This window comes from Corylus avellana, chromosome 5 (assembly GCF_965113065.1).
Source record: "Corylus avellana chromosome 5, dhCorAvel1.hap1.2, whole genome shotgun sequence".
NCBI classification, from domain to species: Eukaryota; Viridiplantae; Streptophyta; class Magnoliopsida; order Fagales; family Betulaceae; genus Corylus; species Corylus avellana.
The window spans coordinates 25,268,375-25,289,452 of NC_142494.1; the positions used below are offsets into that span (position 1 = coordinate 25,268,375).

Here is a 21,078-nt window from a genome sequence, read left to right on the forward strand (position 1 = left end):
AATTGTCTCTGAGTTTGGAGCAAATACTTGGGAGATCCTGAGTAAAGATGCTTTAGCTTTGCCAACAATAGGATAAGCAAATGTGTTTTTAGATCTGTGTCCATACATGAATATTTCCTTAATGCATGATCTTAACAAACAGTTGCTGACGAAGGGAAATTATCTTGCACGACAACGTCAAAAGTAATTAATTCTTAATGGAATGCAAGGCTGAGAATAATACTTATCCATGCAGAATCTCCCACTCCCACTTCTATAAGAATGCAAATGGAGCCCTACCCATGCTTTGGGGATGAAATTTCTACGTTTGTCTCCCTTAAAAACCCCAACAAAAATTGAACAAGCATGGCAAATGAGGGTAAAATCGTAATTTGCCAGGTGGGGGGGGGGGGGGTTGTACTGTGCAGTGTTTGGCAAAGGTAAAGGTCTCTTCAAGCGTCCGATTTTGGGCACAATTTTTAAAAATGAACACTATTTTCTTTGATATCGACAAATGTTTGATTTATGGAGATTAGAATCGCTTTTGAATGCAAGAAGAAGGACGACACTCGACAGGAAAAATTGTTGTTCAATTCCTCCAAATAGTAAATCAATGGCCAGGTCTATATAGACCTGTAACTAAGATTTTTTGTTATTTGGTTGCCTGTATTTTTGAAATTTAGACAGCTTAATTAAAAGAGAGAAGTTGAAGAGTCTACCTGACCCGGCCAGGTGAGTCTGGCATTCTAGACTATTCAGAGTAGTGAACAATAGATGAACCCCACAATCCCCTCTCTTAGGCAGAGCCCAAATTGGTAATATTGTATTTGGAGTTTATGCATATACCTGTATAACCAACCAGGAGGTATATGCCATAAGCTAAGCTATATTTTCCACCTTCGTTGACTATAAGGTCAAAAATCACATTGCATCACCAGATTCACCACAGTGCAGAAATTAACCATCAACTATTCACCCTTCATCTTTTGTCTACAATTTTGAAACCTATTTCAGAGTGGTATCACAATCAGCTTGGAATTCCCTATTTTAGGCTGCTCGGGAAAGGTAAGACCCGTAGGCCCCTCTTTTAAACTGCCCAAATTTCAGTAAAATTCAAGCACCCTAATATTATAGAATCCTCATCCATTACAATCCCTGCACTCTTTTGGTCACGGCAACAGGTACCAAAATACAGTGAAGCAAAAGATCAAAGCATGATGGCGGTGTGGTTATATGCTCTGCCGGCCACCACATAAACTAGTAGCAAAGTCATGACTTGAAGAGACATTAAGAGAAAACATAAACAAAAGCAAGCAAACAAACAAAAAGCCAGAAAACAAACAAAATGCTTTTTATTTATGGAAAAACAAAAGTGTATAAATCCACATTTTATTTTTATAAAATATACCTAAAGATTGGGTACTAGTATCAGATAAAGCATGATTTTTAAATTTGGTCTAAAGCATTTAACCCCTTTAGTTGTATTTTTCAGCTTTGAATTTAACTTCTGGATTGCGAATGTCATCCTGGCTTTGAATCAAACGAATCTCCAGACTGCTTGATTGGGGATCGTGTCCCGCGCTTCTATAGTCATTCACTGTCCTCTGCAAAAGTGCCTGCAAGGATTGAAGAGCTCCAGCGATCAATTAACCATAGTTCAAAGAAGAAGATCCAATTGCACAGTGGAACTGCAAGGTCATAGTTTAATAATATCAAGAATATCTGTTCTTCTAATGACTTCTTTTCTTCTTTTGTCCTGTAGGCAGAAACATTTTGAAGTTTCAGCTCATGAAAAGTTGCAAGTTCCCTAAATGACTGATTTGATGCATCCCAGAATGTTTTGATCTCAATAGTCAAACCAGTCAAAGCATGGAGAATATGAGACACCAAAAACTCTTTTTGCAGAAAGACGTGCCTGTACAATATAGAACTATGACAACCAGAAAAATTCACCAAATCACTTGCTAGAGAATCTATCAAGAAGTGATCCTGGTACTGCAGAAAGACTAGGTTTGAAGTCACCCGAAACATTGTGCTTGAGTGATGTCAACTCAATCTTGTTAGATACGAAAGTCGCAGCTTTTTAATTGGAATTAAGGCTTGAGTAGAATGGAGTAACATTTCGGATTCAATCACTTTTCTTACCTTTCTCAATTAATAACCCATAAAAGCTTATTTGAATTGTATGTCAATCAGTTTCAAAATAAAAATATCAAATCATGGCCACACTTCTCATAGATAGAAGATAGCTATGGGAATATAACCCCAGAGCTCATGCTTATTGCCTCCAATCTCTCCATGGCTCATAAAAAGAAGTCCAGCAACATGAATGCTTTTGACTTTAATATGACCCAAAAGAGCCTGAGCAGAAAACTTGAAGCTATCAAATCCATTACAACTTCTTATAGAGAGCCCATTATTCATCTCCTTTGAAATCAATTCCAGACCCACCCCCCCCCCCCCCCCCCCCCCCCCCCACACACACCTACACCTTTTTCTGAATGATAGGGTAATTTCACGCACAAATCCTAGTTAAACAGTTGAATTAGTATTTTTTACTTGATGGGTCTCATCCAATATATCTGATAATGACGTGAAAGTTAAGATCTAAATTAAACTCTTAAAGCATCAGATACAATGTGTTATCCAACTTGATGCCTATAAACAAATTAGTGTCAACAATGCAAGACAACAGAAGGATTATTATCATTCTAGCAACACTTCTACGACATTATCAAAGCAACTTCAAGTAATGAACAGCAAAAACAGCGAAAGGAGTACCTGCACACTTGATACTGCAAGCTCTGCTGCTTTGTCAAGGTTGTCAGGAAATTTCTAGAAGAAATAAAGGACAATTATCAGTAAAAAATAAAATGTTATTGCCAAGAACCGGTCAGCGTTCGGCTTAAGCAGGAATACAATTTAGAGGCATTACATTGCTCCAACCAAGTAGAAGAGCAGTCGTAAGATCTCCTGTTCCCTACAAGCATATGCATATATGATTGTCAATTTAGTGCATCTTGTAAGGAAATTGTTGTTGCAATAAGAAAAAAAAAATTGAATGCACAAATAAGCAAGGAAAAAGTTTTACTTCATATTTAATAATCAAGGTCAAACTTTTGATAAGAACTAAAATACTGTGGAACCTGACTTGTGCTTGATACCAGCTATAACTGAACTTTCTTCTATTTTATACTGATGATAATGTTATGTCACTAATATACAATTTTTTTTTTTTTTTTGTAAGTAAATAGATTTGATAATGAAAGCTTAAGCTCAAAAAAGAAAGAAATTAACGTACAAAGGATTTATTTTTATTCTTTATTTATATAAAATATTTCACTTTCTCTAACAAAATATTTGTAGAATAACAATAAGATTAATAGAATGAGAACAAGGCCAGTCTGAAAGTATAACAAGGTCTCTTATCTTCTTTCATCAATTTTTTGGCAAAATTTGACAATGTTCTGGTAATCTAGACTGGATTTTCCCATATATCCTACAGTCTTTTCTTTTCATGACCAAGAAGCTAATGCAGATACAGGCAACACCATTGGAAAGTCAAATGCATCCATCATGAAACCATGTTTCTAATGTCACTGCATTCAAGATCTCATATATATCACATGCCATGGATGTGCTATTTTTATTGTCTCAAATCCTGGGCTGGAGCAGGGAAATTGTCAAATTCTGTCATCTAGTTAAATGATCAGTGCTAAAAAGGCAATTTCCAGTTACAAATCACTCTTGGTACCACAGAGTAAAACCATGAAAGTTTTGCAGGCAAAAGGAATTACAATTACCATTTACATACCGTGAAATATGCAGGAATTTTGGGGAAAACAATCTTAAATTGCTCAGCAGATTGATCCTGTCACATCAAGAGTTTAGTAAAAATGTATTTACCACGATAATCAATCAACCGCTGTATAATTATTTCCAAAATGCAAGTGAAGAAGTTTTAAATAGACCTTAAGACAGATAAACAAAATGAATTCTGCATTAGGAACACACTTGCAACATCCATTTAATTCAAGAGATCCAAATTAAAGCTAGCATTTCAAATGATTATTAACCAGACTTATTATAGATTAGCCTTTTGAAGTGACAGCCACAATGGAATTCAAAGTCTTTAATATAATCTAATTGCTTCTGGTATTTTCATATACTAGCAGTATAATTTCTAACTGGAACATTTGAAGGCATTCAGTGGTACATTCATGGAAAGGGAAAACTAACATTGACACCTAAGTATCCCAATAAACAAGAGAGGCAATATTCCAAGAAGGAAACATAAATAGCAGCACAGCTTCACACTTAAGATTTCAGAATGACCAAGTTTAAGCCAAGGTTGAAATCTCAAACCTCAAGTGCATCTATAATAGCCTACCTTTGCCTTCTGATGACTGCCAATAAGGAGAAGATTGCCTTCTATATTTATGCTTGTAATCACAACCTGCAATTTATAAGAATATGTACATTACAACATAAAATTCAGAGAGAGAGAGAGAGAGAGAGAGAGAGAGATGTTAAATTACATATACATGAGTTCATGGACAATTTCCTTGCATGTATAAATTTTCAGAATAAGCAATTGAAGGAATGAAAACTTAAGTCAAGTCACACAGCAAGTCAAGTCACACAGCATGATATGCCGTGTATGAAAAGTGGAACTGAAACACAAATTTCCTAATGCCCACAATAAAAACATTAGAGAATCTAGCAACCAAGAATATGGACCTGTTAACACATGGATCCCAAACTTCAAAGAAGACAAACCGTGGTGCTTATCTAATGGAGCTATCTGATGGTAGTATGAGTGATAGCACATGTTGTCTTTGCCATATCATACTAAGGCTTTGTTAGTTTCGACGTAAAATGATTTCTGAAAAATATTTTCCGGTGTTTGATGGGACGGAAAATAATACTCAAACCGAAAACATTTTCAGTTTGACCAAAAAAGCTTCTTTAATTTTTTTACAATAGTTTCTCTTTTTTAAAATCATAAACTATTTTCCAAATTTGTGCTTCTCCTTCTCAAATTGCCAGAGGTTGCCGGTATTCCTTGGCTGTTGTCCGTCATCACTCATTTTCCGTACGAGCTAAACACCGAAAAATATTTTCAAGGAAATCATTTTTTTCTGAAAAACAATTTCGTTGAAAATAAGCGAAAAATATTTTCCATTGAAACAAATGGAGCCTTAGTTGATGTCTATGGCTTCAATTGAAAGCGAATCTCACAACCTAGGAATCTACTACCTACATCTGCGGAAGTATACTAGAAGATCATCATTGCATCAATTAATTGCTAAGAAGCTAAAGGAGGTAACTGAATAGGTACTAGGCATTAGGCAAGGCTCTTAGTGTCATAAGACCAATCAAAAACAACAGTTCCAAACCAAGTGGTTTGACCACCATGTGGAAGTACCCACAGACTGAGGGACAAAAAGATGTGATTGGGCCAGTTCAGCCATCAAAGTTAGCTGTGATCCTTTCCATCAAAACTAAGTTCATTTCATCTGAGGAAACTGTTGCATGTTATACCTTCTAAGAAAGAGCGCTATAGCATGCCCATGCTCATGCCACTGTATTAATAATGTTCACTAAACTGCAGTATTTTGCAGATTCAGAAATCAAGAATACATCTGCTCTTTTCTATGCAATAATACATGTGCATCTGGAGCAGGTATAGTATTTATCAGCTGGAGCTTGAAGATACCAAATTCTTTCTTGTTCTTGCAGCAGATTCTAGAAAACCAGACCATTAGCAGTGTTTATTCTTCTACATTCACTACTTTTTTTTTCTTTTCACTGTCCCCAAGCATTAAGATTACAGTTAACTTGAGTGATCAATTTCTATCACATATTGATACAAATATGGCTGCCTCATTGATTTTGAGACATTTGTATTCCAATGTCACCATAATTTAACTCTAATTAGAAAGCACAAAGAGGTGTGTAACTCTAATACACAGTAAGTATAAAAGGTACTCCAATTAGGTCTATTAAAAAAAATTGAGTATCAACGTGCCCGGCCAGACCCTATCAAACTGACCAAAACCAGCCGTACTCCGACCATGTTGGTGGTTGGAAGATAAATCGACTTCCAAAGGAGGGTCGATTCAGAAGTCAAATTTATAAAGATGGAAAACCAACCGACTCCAATCTGTGTTTATCACCCTTACTTATAACACAAATTTTGTTTAGGTAGGGTTTGCAAAGCCACCCCCAAAACTCAAGTACTCGACTAACTCCAGCCAAGAGAGGAGCTCTTGGCATCTCCTCCCATATACCAGCAAAAATTCACAGATCTCGGTGAAAATTGAAGAAACCCCATCTTCAAGAGGTAGCAAAACTGGTTCTTAAATTTGAAGAAGACCCATAAACCCACATAAACCCTAATCTTGAACAATCGTCCAACGAGAATAAACAAAAACCCTGTCTTCGTTGCCATCACTCTTCCTCTCTTGCTCATGAAGATGTTGACAGTAAAATCCCTAATAAACTCTCTTCCTTTCTTGCTCACAAAGATGTTGACAGTGAAATCCCTAATAAACCACTAAGCACTGCTCTCGTTCTCCTCAAAAACCCGAACAGAAACCCCAACCTCTAAAAATCCCAGCTTCGCCTTCCCATTCCTCCACACTTCCTCCTCCAAAGCAAGTGAAAGATGCCCTGTATGAGGAGGTAATTGAGCGAGAGATTGATCTGGGAGCCGCTGCCATGGTAGGAGGCTCCTCCTCCATCACATTAGGTGAGCCTTCTCAACTCAACAAACCAAAAATCACTACCTGACACTTGATGCAGTGCGGTTCGGTACTTACCAACCCTATGGGTCAGTTTGGTTGAAGACATTAGCTTCTGACCACAGTTGCGTAGGAAGCCGGAAGATTGTATGTTATGACCTGAGGGGGTTGGTTTATACCCCTAACTCCAATGACAGTATTCAAGGATAAAGAAGACAAATGACAATCTCCCATGACACACACTAAAGAAACAAATAAATAAAGAACAAAACAAGAATCTTGCACATTCAAAAAGTGTAAGCATCTCAGGACTTGAAGAGTTCAATATGTAAATGATATAACAAAACCTTTGATGGTCCTGCGGCATGAATGATGTTACAAGCTTCACGGCCATCTCTTTCAGAGCCAATCCTGTGACAAGCATATCTTATCTTTAGGCACAAGAGCTACAGTAACACAAAGGCACAGGATAGAGTAAAGGGTTACAACCTAATCTTTATAACACATACTAAGACTCATCATGAAGTTTAAGTAGTTTAAAACATCAACCACTAGTAGCTCCGAATGGGGACGAAAATGCAACCCCAGCATACAGGTGAAACTTTGTGTTTATCAGCTTCAAAATCAATTCTAACATATTTATATATAAAATATATGATTATAAAGAAAAATAGAAATGGAGGCAGGGAGGAAGAAAGATAACACATGCTTCTAATAGAAAGACTAAGTGGACAGAAAAACAAGTGCAAATCAAAACCTATTCTCACATAACAATATGAGGCACAATAGATTCCCCCCATTACTTGTTGAGACATAATTTCATGTCTTATAAGATAATATTACGTATCAACTATGAAGCTAGTTAAGAAAAAGTTGGGATGCTGTCAAATATAATAATAATCTTCAGTTTGACGGAAAGCCATACAAAGTGAGTAACAGCTTCTAGGTTTCAACATCTCCTACTCCAATTTTTTGTAGGTTATATTTAGTAGTTATTTGGTATTCACTTAACTATTTTTTAATCTGCCACACTTAAGTTCACCCATATTTCCAACAGCAAATACGTGGAGATGAAAAAGAAAAGGAAAATAAGATATTGGTGAACTGTAGACTATACCTAGACTTGTCAAAAAATTAAAAAAGTATACTATACCTAGACTTATCTGGAGGTAAAAGACTCAAACTCAACATAGCAAGCTTCACCAACCATTTTAAGGTACAAAAACTACCTGAAACAAGTCAACTGTTCTGCTTCAAACTGGTTGGGAGTCAACATTGAAGCCACTGGGACAACCTAATCATAGAGAGCATAAACAAAATGTAATCATCACATCAATTTTAAGTCTCTCTAAAGATCTTTACATTGAGAAATAATTACATCAATGGGCAACCATTCACGATTAAATGATTACTCTAGTAGTCTTATACTTGGGATCTAACTGTCCCAAATGTCCAATACACGATTTCAACTATTTGTCTTACATAATCTGAGCTCCACAAGTAGGAGCATCCAAATATTCCAAAATTTACATTCAAGTTTTACACTCCCTGTCTCAACTTAAAAATATTCTTTCTTTTGGGACATCTTAGAATACACATAATTTTTTTGAAAGTAAGCGGATGCTCTTACTTCTTTAATTTCCTTCATTACCCTTATCCTACTGAAAATTGTGCCACATTAACATAAAGCAAAGGACATTTTGCGAATATCACTATTTTTTAAAACCTTCTTAATAACAATCCAGTTATTTGAAAAAATAATAATAAAAATAACATAATTGCAATGGAGTATGGGAAAAGGATATGGTATCATAAGGACCCGAGATGAAAACCATGTCAACTGGATTGGTCACCTTCTCACGATATACTGATACCAGCTCTTGAGGGACATAGAGCTTTCCTTCATCACCCATCACTGGATCACAGACTAGACAAGAAAAGCCAAATTTTAATAAGATATAGATGAAAGGGCATTTTTTTTCCTCTTTTGAGAAAAACGAAAAAATAAATAAATTACAGGCACATTCTATGTGGCACAATTTCCATGCTTGACCTGTTACTCTTGAGTTTAAAAAAAAAAAAACAAAGAAACACCATTCTACATCTATGAAACTAAAGCCTAAATCAATGAACAGAAACTGTATATATTATGTCAATAGTTTCTTCTCTTCAAGTCTTGGTCCATGTCTATGATCTCTTTTGATTTTTGTATTTCAGAGCACTTAGATAAACTAATTCTAACCTAATCATAATTGTCAGCAGCTGCTGCATAAAGTACAACAGCTTTTAACAAAAGTACTGCAACAGCCAGCAACTGCGCCTTATCCAAACTAATTTTGTGCTAGAAGAAAAAAAACCGAGCTCTATTTTAATATCATATATTAATTGCATAATTTTGTTTTTCATCTAACATAAATCAATATAATCTTTCAAAATATTCTTTGCGCAAATGGTAAAACAGCTGGAAAGTTTACGTCATTGGGAAACACTATATTCAAGTAAAATGGACAATCAATTTTTATTTTCATCTCAAATAAATCAATATAATCTGTCAAAATGCTCTTCCTTGCAAAAATGGCTATACTGCTGGAAACTTGACACCATCAAAGAACAGTATATTCAAGTAAAAAGTACAATATGCCCATATATTTACTCAACAAATCAAAACCCTTAACTAACCACTTTTACGGTCGCCAGTATATCTAGGTCAATGAATAATCCCAAAGTAATAGTAAAAGGACCAAAAAAAGGCGCACTTGTGATCGATTATGGCAAAAACTTCCGAAGTAATTAGTAGGTAATCTACTTACCATATGTAAGTTTTGGATTTACCGAACGAAGCTTCTTCACAACTTCCAATACAGTGTTCAAAAAAGAAACTGAACCAATATAACCTGCAAATAAACTAATCAGACTTAACACCATGTAAAATGAAAAGGAAAATGTCCAAATAAAGAACAAATCAGACAAGTGAAAAAAAAGAAAACTGCCAGACAACAGGAAAGGAATATTGCTCATAGTTTAAGTTAATAGCAAAATACTCTGCTACTTCCTAGGCTTCTCTCTTGTATATTTCTTGTGCACTTGGGTTGCGCCTCTGCGCTTTATAATAAATTTGCAATTACTTATAAAAATAAAAGTAGTTAACAGAAAAATACTATCAGAGGAAGATTCCAAATACCAGCATAGTTCTTTGCAAAACAGGGAGAAGTAAGTTCAATTTTCAATATACAGGATTACAGAGACTTTCAAGGAGCAGATTGAAATTTAAAATAAATAAATGAAACGCATAACTATGACGTTTCAAATCACAGATACAGAAACTAACCTTAACATACCTGTCAATAAATGAGTGTAGTACAATAAATTATTTGCTTCAAGACCTTCTATTAATTCCCATAGCTGTTGTCCATTCAAAACTTGGCCCTTAAAAGTTGGGTATCCTGCAATATTTTCAGGCAGATTAAACTACAATGGCACCTTCCTTATATGTTGTCTGGACCTATACAGATTGATAGATGACATCGCACCGTATATCAGGCCTCAGAGTTACTGAGACTGAATGAAATAATAGTAGCAGCTTGCCTGTGTGATTTGAGAATTGCACTGAATTAATTGGATCCACATCATAGCCTAATAGTTGGAGAGGGAAGACGGCTGATTTATTTCCAACGTATCCCTAAGAAATAGAAGGAAGCAACAGTGTTAGGTATAAATGTGGTCTCCTGTTATGCCAACAGCACACAAACTGAAATGGCGTCTGTAACTCCATAAGGAATAAATTCCTCTTTCTTCCATTTCTCTAACACATATATATTTGTGTATGTGTAAGGAGATAAATAAAAATAAATTCAGTAAAAAAGAATTTTTTTTCTCATGTTCAGGCTTGAAACAAATTGTTTCAGTTGCAACTATCCCATGGGGAACATTTATTTAGAGCTCATTTCAAATGCTCTCTAAAATAAAATAGAACAAGGCCATTTCCGTCTGATGTTGAAAGACCCTAACAGTAATTTGTTTATTTCCAATTGTGATGCACTAAAAAGTCACACAAACATTCTAATCAAGGTTCACACACCAATAATTAAAGATGTGCTTCACATGAGAACTATTTGGATTTATTGGGATACAAAAGATGGTGTCAAATTTGAGAGACTAATGATAGCATAAATTTAAAGATGCTAAGCCAGATATGAAGGTATAAGGATAATTATGAGAGACTATTTGGATTTATTGGGATACAAAAGATGGTGTCAAATTTGAGAGACTAATGATAGCATAAATTTAGAGATACTAAGCCAGATATGAAGGTATAAGGATAATTATGAGCTTTTAATCTACTTCATATGTATAATAGCACACAATTTTGTGATTGAATTTGTAAATCACCGTAATTGAATTCACGGTTTGCATGCTATATATATATAGTGATTTACAAGAGCAAGAGATTACATAGAACTCCTAATTCCTATCCTATAATACATTGGATAACTATTCAAGAGTTTAGATAGAGTCCTAACTCCTATGATATTTATCCATTGGATAATTATCTCTAGAGTTTGGATAGACCTAAACTACTAGTAACCAGAACACATTAGATAATTATCTCTAGAGTTTAGGTAAACCTAAACTACTAGTAATCGGATAGGAATGTGCTTCAACAGCCCCCCGCAAGCTTAACGGGGGAGAACACACGTTGAGCTTGGCACTGAGGGTTTGAAATCTCTTAGCTACAATCGGTTTAGTCATCACATCTGCAATTTGGTCCTTGCTAGATAAAAACAGAATCTGGATAGATTTATCTGCCACTCGGTCACGAACAAAGTGGAAGTCTATTTCCACGTGCTTGGTTCTTGCATGGAAAACCGGATTAACCGATAAGTATGTGGCTCCAATATTGTCACACCATAGTTTTGGTGGAGAAGAGAGAGTGATTCCTAAGTCTCGAATAAGGGCTTGTACCCATAGAACCTCTGCAGTGGCATTTGCTACAGCTTTGTACTCGGCTTCAGTGCTGGAACGAGATACGGTTGGCTGTTTCCGTGAACTCCATGAGATAAGATTAGCTCCAAGAAAAACACAATAGGCGCCTGTAGACTTGCGATCATCCGGGCAACCTGCCCAGTCAGAATCTGAGAATGCCTCTAGGTGAGAGGAAGAGGTGTGTTTGAGCAAGAGACCATGGGACACTGTGTGCTTGAGGTACCGTAGTATTCGTTTGACTGCCTGCCAATGTACAGTAGTTGGACGATGCATAAACTGACATACCCTGTTGACTGCGAAAGCCAAATCTGGTCGTGTTAATGATAGGTATTGGAGAGAACCTACAGTACTTCGGTAAAGTGAAGGATCATCCATAGCTTCGCCACTGAACGCCGAGAGGGAGCTAGAAGAAGACATCGGCGATGACACCGGTTTGGCTTCATCCATTTTTGTGCGTTTCAGCAAGTCAAGTATATATCTGCGTTGTGAGAGGAGCAGTCCACTGTCTAGATGCAAGACTTCAATCCCAAGAAAGAAACTTAGATCCCCAAGATCTTTTACAGCAAAGTCTACTCGAAGTAGTTGCAATAACTCGTCAATAGCAGCCTGATTTGAACCAGTGATGATGATATCATCGACGTAAATAAGGATGTAGATGGTAGTGGCAGCCGACTTGAATGTGAAGAGAGAGGAATCTGCCTTTGATGCCGTGAACCCGATGTCAAGGAGTTTGTTGCTCAGCCGTGAAAACCAGGCCCTAGGAGCTTGCTTCAACCCATAAATTGCTTTGTCTAGCCGGCATATATGATTAGGAAAAGAGGAATGAGAGAAACCTGGTGGCTGGCACATATAAACCTCTTCGGCTAGGTGTCCATGTAGGAATGCATTCTGTATATCTATTTGTTTCATAGGCCAGCCAGCTGAATGTGCTATGGATAGGACTGTTCGGATAGTAGTTGGCTTCACAACCGGACTATATGTTTCTCCAAAATCAATCCCGGCTTGTTGGTGAAAGCCCTTTGCCACAAGACGAGCTTTATGTCTCTCAACCGTGCCATCAGCCTTTCTTTTAAGTTTGAATACCCATTTGCAGCCTACAACGTTTTTGGCCTTGTGAGGTGGAACAAGAGTCCATGTCTGGTTGCGTAGAAGCGCATTGAACTCCTCTTGCATTGCCTTTCTCCATTCTGGAACTAGAACAGCCTTGGTGTAGCATGTGGGCTCATCTAGATTAGAGTCCAGCTGGGAATGTAAAGCATGAGGTATGGGGTACCGAATGCGACCATCCGTGAACTGTCGTGGCTGTGTGATGTTGTTTTGAGCACGTGTAACCATGTGATGTGTCCGTGGAACAACAAGTGGAGGAGGAGAGTCCACAACTTCAATAGAATCTGCTGGAAAAGTAGATGTGCTACAAGGAGAAGAAGGTTGTACCAGGGAAGGTGTTATAGGTGACACAGGAGGAGGTGGAGGCTGACATAATGGGATTGGGCTGGAGGAGACAACAACCGGAATTTGAGCAGATCTGATAGACGAAGTGGAGACTTGAGAGGGATCTGAAGGTTGTTCCAAGAAAGGGAATGTAGACTCATGAAAGATAACATCCCTGGAAATATATATGCGGCCAGATTCACGGTGATAGCAGCGGTAACCCTTGTGGTGAGTGCTATAGCCTAAGAACACACAAGGTTTGGAACGAAAGTCAAATTTATTGGAGTTGTAGGGTCGGAGGTGGGGAAAACATGCACATCCAAACACTTTTAAGAAGGTATAATCTGGCTGTTTGGAAAAGAGTTTTTCAAAAGGAGAAGCATGATTAAGAACCGGGGTAGGTAATCTATTTATGAGGTAACAAGAGGTTTGACATGCTTCGTCCCAAAAGAACTTGGGTACTCCACTAGTAGCAAGGAGTGCGAGAGTGGTGTCAATGAGATGACGATGTTTTCTCTCAACGCATCCTTGTTGTTGGTGGGTATGGGGACATGAGAGACGATGATTGATTCCAAGAGATTGAAAATAGGTGGTGAGTGAACGATATTCACCTCCCCAGTCGGTTTGAACATGCTTAATTTTAGTGTTAAGTAAACGTTCAACCATTTTTTGAAATTGGATAAATACGGTTTTGACATCAGATTTATTTTGAATGGGAAAGAGCCAAGTATAACGAGAGAAAGAATCAATAAAAGAAACATAATATTTATTGCCAGAAAGTGAAACAACTGGGGATGGTCCCCAAACATCTGAGTAAATTAAATCTAGAGGATTACAAACATCCAAACTAGAGGAACTAAAAGGTAATTGATGGCCCTTGGCAACCGGGCATGCTGAGCAGAAAACTCGAGCTTTATTGGACTGAATTGGAAGACTAAATTTGGATAGAATGCTCCGGACGACACGAAAAGCTGGATGTCCTAGGCGCTTATGCCAGTGATCAACCGAGGTCTTCTCACCAACCATGACGCGTTTTATTGGAGGAGATGCAGGAGACGTGTGGAGCTGGTAGAGGCCATTGTTAAGTGGGCCGTGATGTAGAGGAATCCTTGTGCGGGAGTCCTTTATAACAAAGTGGTCAGAATGGAATTCAAAGAAAACACAATTGTCTTTAGCAAATTGGCTAACAGAGAGTAAATTTTTGCATATATCGGGAACTAACAAAAGTTGTTTGAGAAGGAATTGACGACTTGGTACAGAAAAAGTAGCAGACCCTATATGAGTTATAGACAAACCTGATCCATTGCCGATACGGATTTGATCAGAGCCAGAGTATTCCTCGGATGCAATATTCAGATTTCCCATATCATTGGTGAGGTGATGGGTTGCACCGGTGTCTGGGTACCATTCCTCATCCGAGAACAGTGATGGAGAGGAGTAATAAGCTTGAGGAGATGATGAAGAAGCTTGCTGGAAATTCTGATCAAACCTGGAATAACACCTAGGAGCTGTGTGCCCATGTTTTCCACATATCTGACAGATGTGGCGTGGGGCAGCATTGCTGTTGTTGGAGTAGAAAGATCCCCGAGCATGGTTTGGAGAGAAGGTTCCACGACCTCGAGAGCCACCACGACCTCTAGAGTAGGATCCACGGCCACGGAACCCACGGCCACGATTGAAATAGCCACGAGCAGTAAAGTGAGCTGCTGGTTGTGAGGCATCAATGAATGAGAGTTCTTGTTCCAGCCGAGCTTCATGTGCCAATAGATGGCCATAGACTTCTTCAAGAGACATGGGATCAACCCGTGTGGTGACTGAGGTCACAAAGGTATGATAATCGGGGCCCAAGCCAGCAAGTAGGAAGGAGAGGCTTTCAAAATCGTTGAGTGGCTGTCCAGCAGCAGCCAATGTGTCACTCATGTACTTGATTTTCTGAAAATATTCTGTGATGGTGGAGTTACCTTTCTTGGCAGTGGCTAATTGAAAGTGGATTTGCATCACCCTAGCACGTGATTGGGAAGCAAACATGGAGACTAAAGTTGTCCATAAATCATAGGCCGTTGCACACCCCACGGCATGTACTACATAGGCGTCCGAGAGGGTGGAGATGAGTATACTAAGGATCATCTGATCCCTCTGAGTCCATGTGAGGAACTCAGGATTGGGAACGGTGTCTGGAGCACCTTCTTCTTTGCTCGTATTGGAAATCATCTTTGGTGGAGGAAAAGAGGATCCATCCACAAAGCAATAGGCATCCTGCCCTTTAAGATAGGCCAAGATCTGAGTACGCCATGCCATGAAGTTGTCTTTGGCCAGTCGAATATGAAGTGAATGATTCATATTTGGAATTGTGAAGGCCACAGCTTGGTGGTTGTTGGCTGACTGATTTGTGGTGAGATTGGTTGAGCGTGGTGATTCCGAAGAAGAAGATGAAGATGAAGATGAAGCGGAAGACATGAGAGCAAGAGACGTTAGTCTATGAGGGGCTCTGATACCATATAATAGCACACAATTTTGTGATTGAATTTGTAAATCACCGTAATTGAATTCACGGTTTGCATGCTATATATATATAGTGATTTACAAGAGCAAGAGATTACATAGAACTCCTAATTCCTATCCTATAATACATTGGATAACTATTCAAGAGTTTAGATAGAGTCCTAACTCCTATGATATTTATCCATTGGATAATTATCTCTAGAGTTTGGATAGACCTAAACTACTAGTAACCAGAACACATTAGATAATTATCTCTAGAGTTTAGGTAAACCTAAACTACTAGTAATCGGATAGGAATGTGCTTCAACAATATGAATCTCTGCTTTTAAAGACAGATCCAAAATCAATGAGAAGATCTATACATTCCTTTCTCGTGCCATGTGAATAATGGCATTGACCCGGAAACAATTTAAAATGCAAGAAACAGACTCAGCAAAGACTCGCCATTATACCACTATATTCTCATGCACACCAAATGCATAGTTATTTAACATTTGGTTGTATTTTCTTTCACAACTCATCCCATAGAAGCACCACTTTCCTTTAAAACAAAATAAAACCTAGATTTTAGATTTTTTTTTTTTTTTTTTTTTTTCAAAATCCCTTCGTTTGCTTCAAACTACACCCTTTCCAGTACTTTAATACACACAAAACAATTTTTTTTTTTTTTTTTTTTTTCAAAAAACAAATCTCGTTCATACAAAAAGTAGAGTTATTTTTTTGATGGCATATTCTTCCACTCCTCCTAATCCCACCAAAACCACCACAGTACCACTTTTATATTTTATACTCCTAGATTTTAGAAATATATGTATATTTTTTTTTATCTCTTCATTTGCTTTTACTATTAGCTTTCTGGTACTCAAACACACAACAAATCTTTTTCTCTCTCTCTTTCTTCCTCCTCAGTTTATAACTTATATCCTCTCTTTATACTTGAACAAAGAACATGTATCCACTGCTTCTTTGACACATCTAGGCCGCAAGTTGGCCATTAGTCTAAAATGATATTTTATCTTTAAAGCCTATATATATATTTAAAATTTTTGGTGTGTCTACTGTCCCCAGCCAAAGAACGGAGCAAAGAATACCAGGTTCATTACATTTTACTTCTTTTATGTTCCCCAATAAGTTACTTCATTCTTGGAACTCAATCACACTTCCTCTCTTCAGGGAGATAGATGTAAAATTCAAGTTTGGGTACTCTGATATGCATGCTAACGGAGGTCGCAATTTGTCCATAGAGAAGAGCCCCGCTGGACCCAGCTACATTCTTTAGTGGTCATGACCCTATTGCTAATGATTCTTCGATTCCACTCAACACCTGGGGAATTTAATTTTACATAATGCCAAACCAAAGTGGGAGAATGGGATACCCAAAAAAGCCAGACAATTGAGTCACCAAGCAAGGGGAAAGGGGGGGAAGGGAAATAATAACATTGTGATATTATGTACACCGTAACATAAGAGATGGTGAGACATCAAACATTTCACTCAAATAATGGCACAAAGCATATAGTGGTGCATCAACAATTCACTAACTATATGACCAAAATACCTTCACAGCATAAAGAAACAGAACTCTCCACCAATAGACATGAAACGACAACGGATAAAATGGTAACTGTTGGGGAATATGCATCTTGTTTGACTTTAAAATCATGTGAACATTCCATTTCAGGTTATGTCAAATAACATAGAGTCCAAGTGTCGTAATGAGGTTGGACCACATCAGGGATACATGAGGATCTTGTTTTCAGTTTGAATTTCTTGTTGATCTATAAGTACAAAATTAGTTTCATTCGCACTATGGCACAGTATTAGGATTATTAGTTCGATTTCTCAATTTGGGGGCAAGGGTTATAACCAAAGTGGGAGAATGGGATACCCAAAAAAGCCAGACAATTGAGTCACCAAGCAAGGGGAAAGGTGGGGAAGGGAAATAATAACATTGTGATATTATGTACACCGTAACATAAGAGATGGTAAGACATCAAACATTTCACTCAAATAATGGCACATAGCATGCAGTGGTGCATCAACAATTCACTAACTATATGACCAAAATACCTTCACAGCATAAAGAAACAGAACTCTCCACCAATAGACATGAAATGACAACGGATAAAATGGTAACTGTTAGGGAATATGCATCTTGTTTGACTTTAAAATCATGTGAAACATTCCAATTCAGGTTATGTCAAATAACACAGAGTCCAAGTGTCGTAATGAGGTTGGACCACATCAAGGATACATGAGGATCTAGTTTTCAGTTTGAATTTCTTGTCGATCCATAAGTACAAAATTAGTTTCATTTGCACTATGGCACAATATTAGGATTATTAGTTCGATTTCTCAATTTGGGGGCAAGGGGTATATAACTCAGAGGTGGCTGAACATGTGTACTATTTAACGGCAAAAGGTAAAACAGGTGATGCCATTCCCCTGACACTGATGCAGACAAGACAAGCACAAAATATCGACAAGGAATACACAGCAACTGGCTATTTATATCCAACGATTAAGTTGTCGCAATCTGTACAAAAAAATAAGGTAATTGCCCATAAAATGTTCAACCATGTCATAATCCTGTTGTTTTTGGGACGCTTAACAGTGATGGATATATAATATTCCAATAAGTAAAGGAAAATAAATTGTGCGGATATAACATACAATGCATTGGCCATTTATCTATTACCAATTTAAAAATAATGGGTTGGTAAGAATTATTGAAAAGGGAAATGAAAAAGAAAGAAAAAGGGTTGGTAACAATACTGGCATATTAACACAAAGCCTGAGTGACGTAGAGAGGTTGGACCACGTCAAGGATACACGAGCATCTTGTTTTCAGTTAGAATTTATTGTCAATCCATAACAAAAAAATTAGTTTCATTCACACTATGGCACTGTATTAGGATTATTCAGTTCTATTTCTCAATTTGGAGGCAAGGGGTATAACTCAGCAGTAGCTGAACATGTGTACTACTTAACGGCATAAAGCAAAACTGGTGATGCCCTTCCCCTGACAATAATGCAGACAAGACAAGCACAAAATATCGACAAGGAAGGAATACACGGCAACTGGCTATTTATATCCAGTTGCCATTCCCCTGACAATAATGCAAACCAGACAAACACGAAATCGCGACAAGGAATACACGGCAACTGACTATTTATACCCAACGATTGAGTGTCGCAATCTGTACAAAAAAAGGGTAATCGCCCATAAAATCTTCAACAGTATCATAATCCGGATGCTTTTGTGAGGCTCAACAGTGACGCATATATAATATTCCATTAAGTAAAGAAAAATAAAATTCTGAGGATATAACATACAATGCATTGGCATTTATCTATTACCAATTTAACAATAATGGGTTGGTAAGAATTACTGAAAAAGGAAATAAAAAATAAAGAAAAAGGCATGCATTTGTAATCATTTTCTGAAATACCATTTATTTTGAATTCTGTTCCATGGCTTGAGGATTATAAAACTCCAAGCAGGTTTTTTGTTATTTTCATTATAGCACGTATTCAATAGAAAAATAAAAAATAAAAAAATAAAAATCCACGGCTCACATTTCACATAAATCATAACCATGCTTGAAATAACCACTCAAATAGGCAAATCATTTCTAAGTCAAAACCAACACCAACATTGAACTAACTGAGATTACATTCATGAAGTACCATTAAGCTTAAAAAAATAAAAAACAGGACCAACAAACTCCACTTATCAACTGGATTAAGGCATGCAAGACTCCCGGCTCAGTCAATGTAATAGTTTCGTTTTTATCAGGAAAAAAAAAGACTCCAACTTTCTTTTTATCTGCAGACTGCAGCCAAACGGTAAATATAAAGAACAAAAGAAAAAACCAGCAATACCTGAACTGTGTGAGATTGAATACTGAGAATTCGACCGGTCTCCGAGGGCAGAACCAAGGAAAGGATCGGAGGTGCCATTTCAGAATTTCTCGAGCTCCTTGACCTTCAATTCCAATCAAAACAAAACGCCAAAAAGAACCTCAAAATTACTAGAAATAAACGGGAAAGAAAAATCAAAGACTAGAGGATTTTCTCGGGAAAGACTTTACCGTAAAATGTGACTTCTTCGGAAAATTCCCAACTGAGGACGGCCAATGAGTTGAGACCGCAATAACATAGAGGAGTCAGACTCGTTGAAGATTTCGTTTCGTGGTGGTATTTATACTAGAAAGAAGAATCCGACGTGGATTTGTTCGATCCAAATTTCGGAACTGCCACTGGTAATGAGTTAGCGTCCATTTACGGAAAGTGCAAGGGTAGTTTAGTCAACTCGTTGCATGTCTGAGTCGAATCTGAGTTACTACACTAACCACAAGGTCACGTGCCTTTGTGTAGACACTAGACAGTAGACAGGCTCTATTGAAGGGTGAAAGTGGAAAATAAAAAAGCAAAATTCCCTACAATAAATATGAAAGAATTTATATAAAACTTATTTATCGGATTGTAAGTTTTACATAAACTCTCTCTTAATATACTGTTTAAATTACCAACAATATAAATATCTAATTGATGAAGATGCAAACATCTCTCACTCTCAAGAAAACTCCTTACCCAACTGGTTTCTTCCACTAAATCAATCCTCACTTGTGTTTCTGCTAAACGTTCTAGATATAACCCCTTCTATCTATGGGGTAAAACTAGTTCAACCGATAATCTTTATTTTTTCCAATTATCAATTTTCTTCATATAGGTAGCCTAGCTAGTTCAATACTTCAATTCATTCAATTTTAGTGGAAGAAAATCAGACTAAATCTATTAATCAAAGGATATAAAAATTTTATAAATTGGGTCCTAGGAATTTATTTAATTCAGTCTCTAAACATATTATATGTTCTTTCATTATGTGAGATTTTTTTTTTTTTTTTCTATAACTCAACTAGTAAGAAATTTCTGTCATTGATCAAAACATAAAAACATCATGTACCATTGAATTAAAATAAATAAATAAATCATGCACCATTGAGGGTGGTGGTGTAGTAGCATTATGATAAATTATCAGTTATCTCAAAAGTTTTAGTTTATAGGAATCGATAAATTTAGTCATTTAATCAATACTTTAATATTTCACAGTGTGGGCTCAAACTCTTTTTTATTAGGTGTGGTCAACACGTGAAATATTTAATTTTAATGGAGATGATTTGAAGGAGTCCAGGTTCTAATTCATGACATTTGGCTCTGATACTATGTCAAATTACTAATTATCTCAAAAACTTAAACTTATAGAAAAAGTTAAATTTAATAATTTAATCAATACTTTAATAAACTAACTTTTAAGAGAATTGATGGGTGGAACCGTGGAAGGTCTTAGAGTCAAATTTCAAAATAGAAAGTGCTTTAGATTATTTTCATATAATAAGCTTAGGTGTTGCTAGTGTCTTCATTAGGCGAGCTG

The 21,078-nt window shown here is 37.0% G+C and overlaps 1 protein-coding gene across 1 annotated transcript; it reads right to left on the minus strand.

The window, feature by feature from the left end:
• Nucleotides 1-1,311: 1,311 nt before the first annotated feature.
• SOS4 (pfkB-like carbohydrate kinase family protein) lies at nt 1,312-19,804 on the minus strand. Its single transcript, XM_059593385.2, has 13 exons — nt 19,736-19,804; nt 19,527-19,629; nt 10,311-10,404; nt 10,064-10,168; nt 9,536-9,619; nt 8,579-8,652; nt 7,955-8,019; nt 7,073-7,136; nt 4,370-4,435; nt 3,794-3,850; nt 2,915-2,959; nt 2,761-2,814; nt 1,312-1,595 (listed from the first exon to the last, which is right to left on the minus strand). Exons 1-13 carry the CDS (start codon nt 19,801-19,803, stop codon nt 1,455-1,457), a joined length of 1,020 nt encoding a protein of 339 aa, XP_059449368.2. The 5' UTR covers nt 19,804; the 3' UTR covers nt 1,312-1,454.
• Between the last annotated feature and the right edge of the window lie 1,274 nt (nt 19,805-21,078).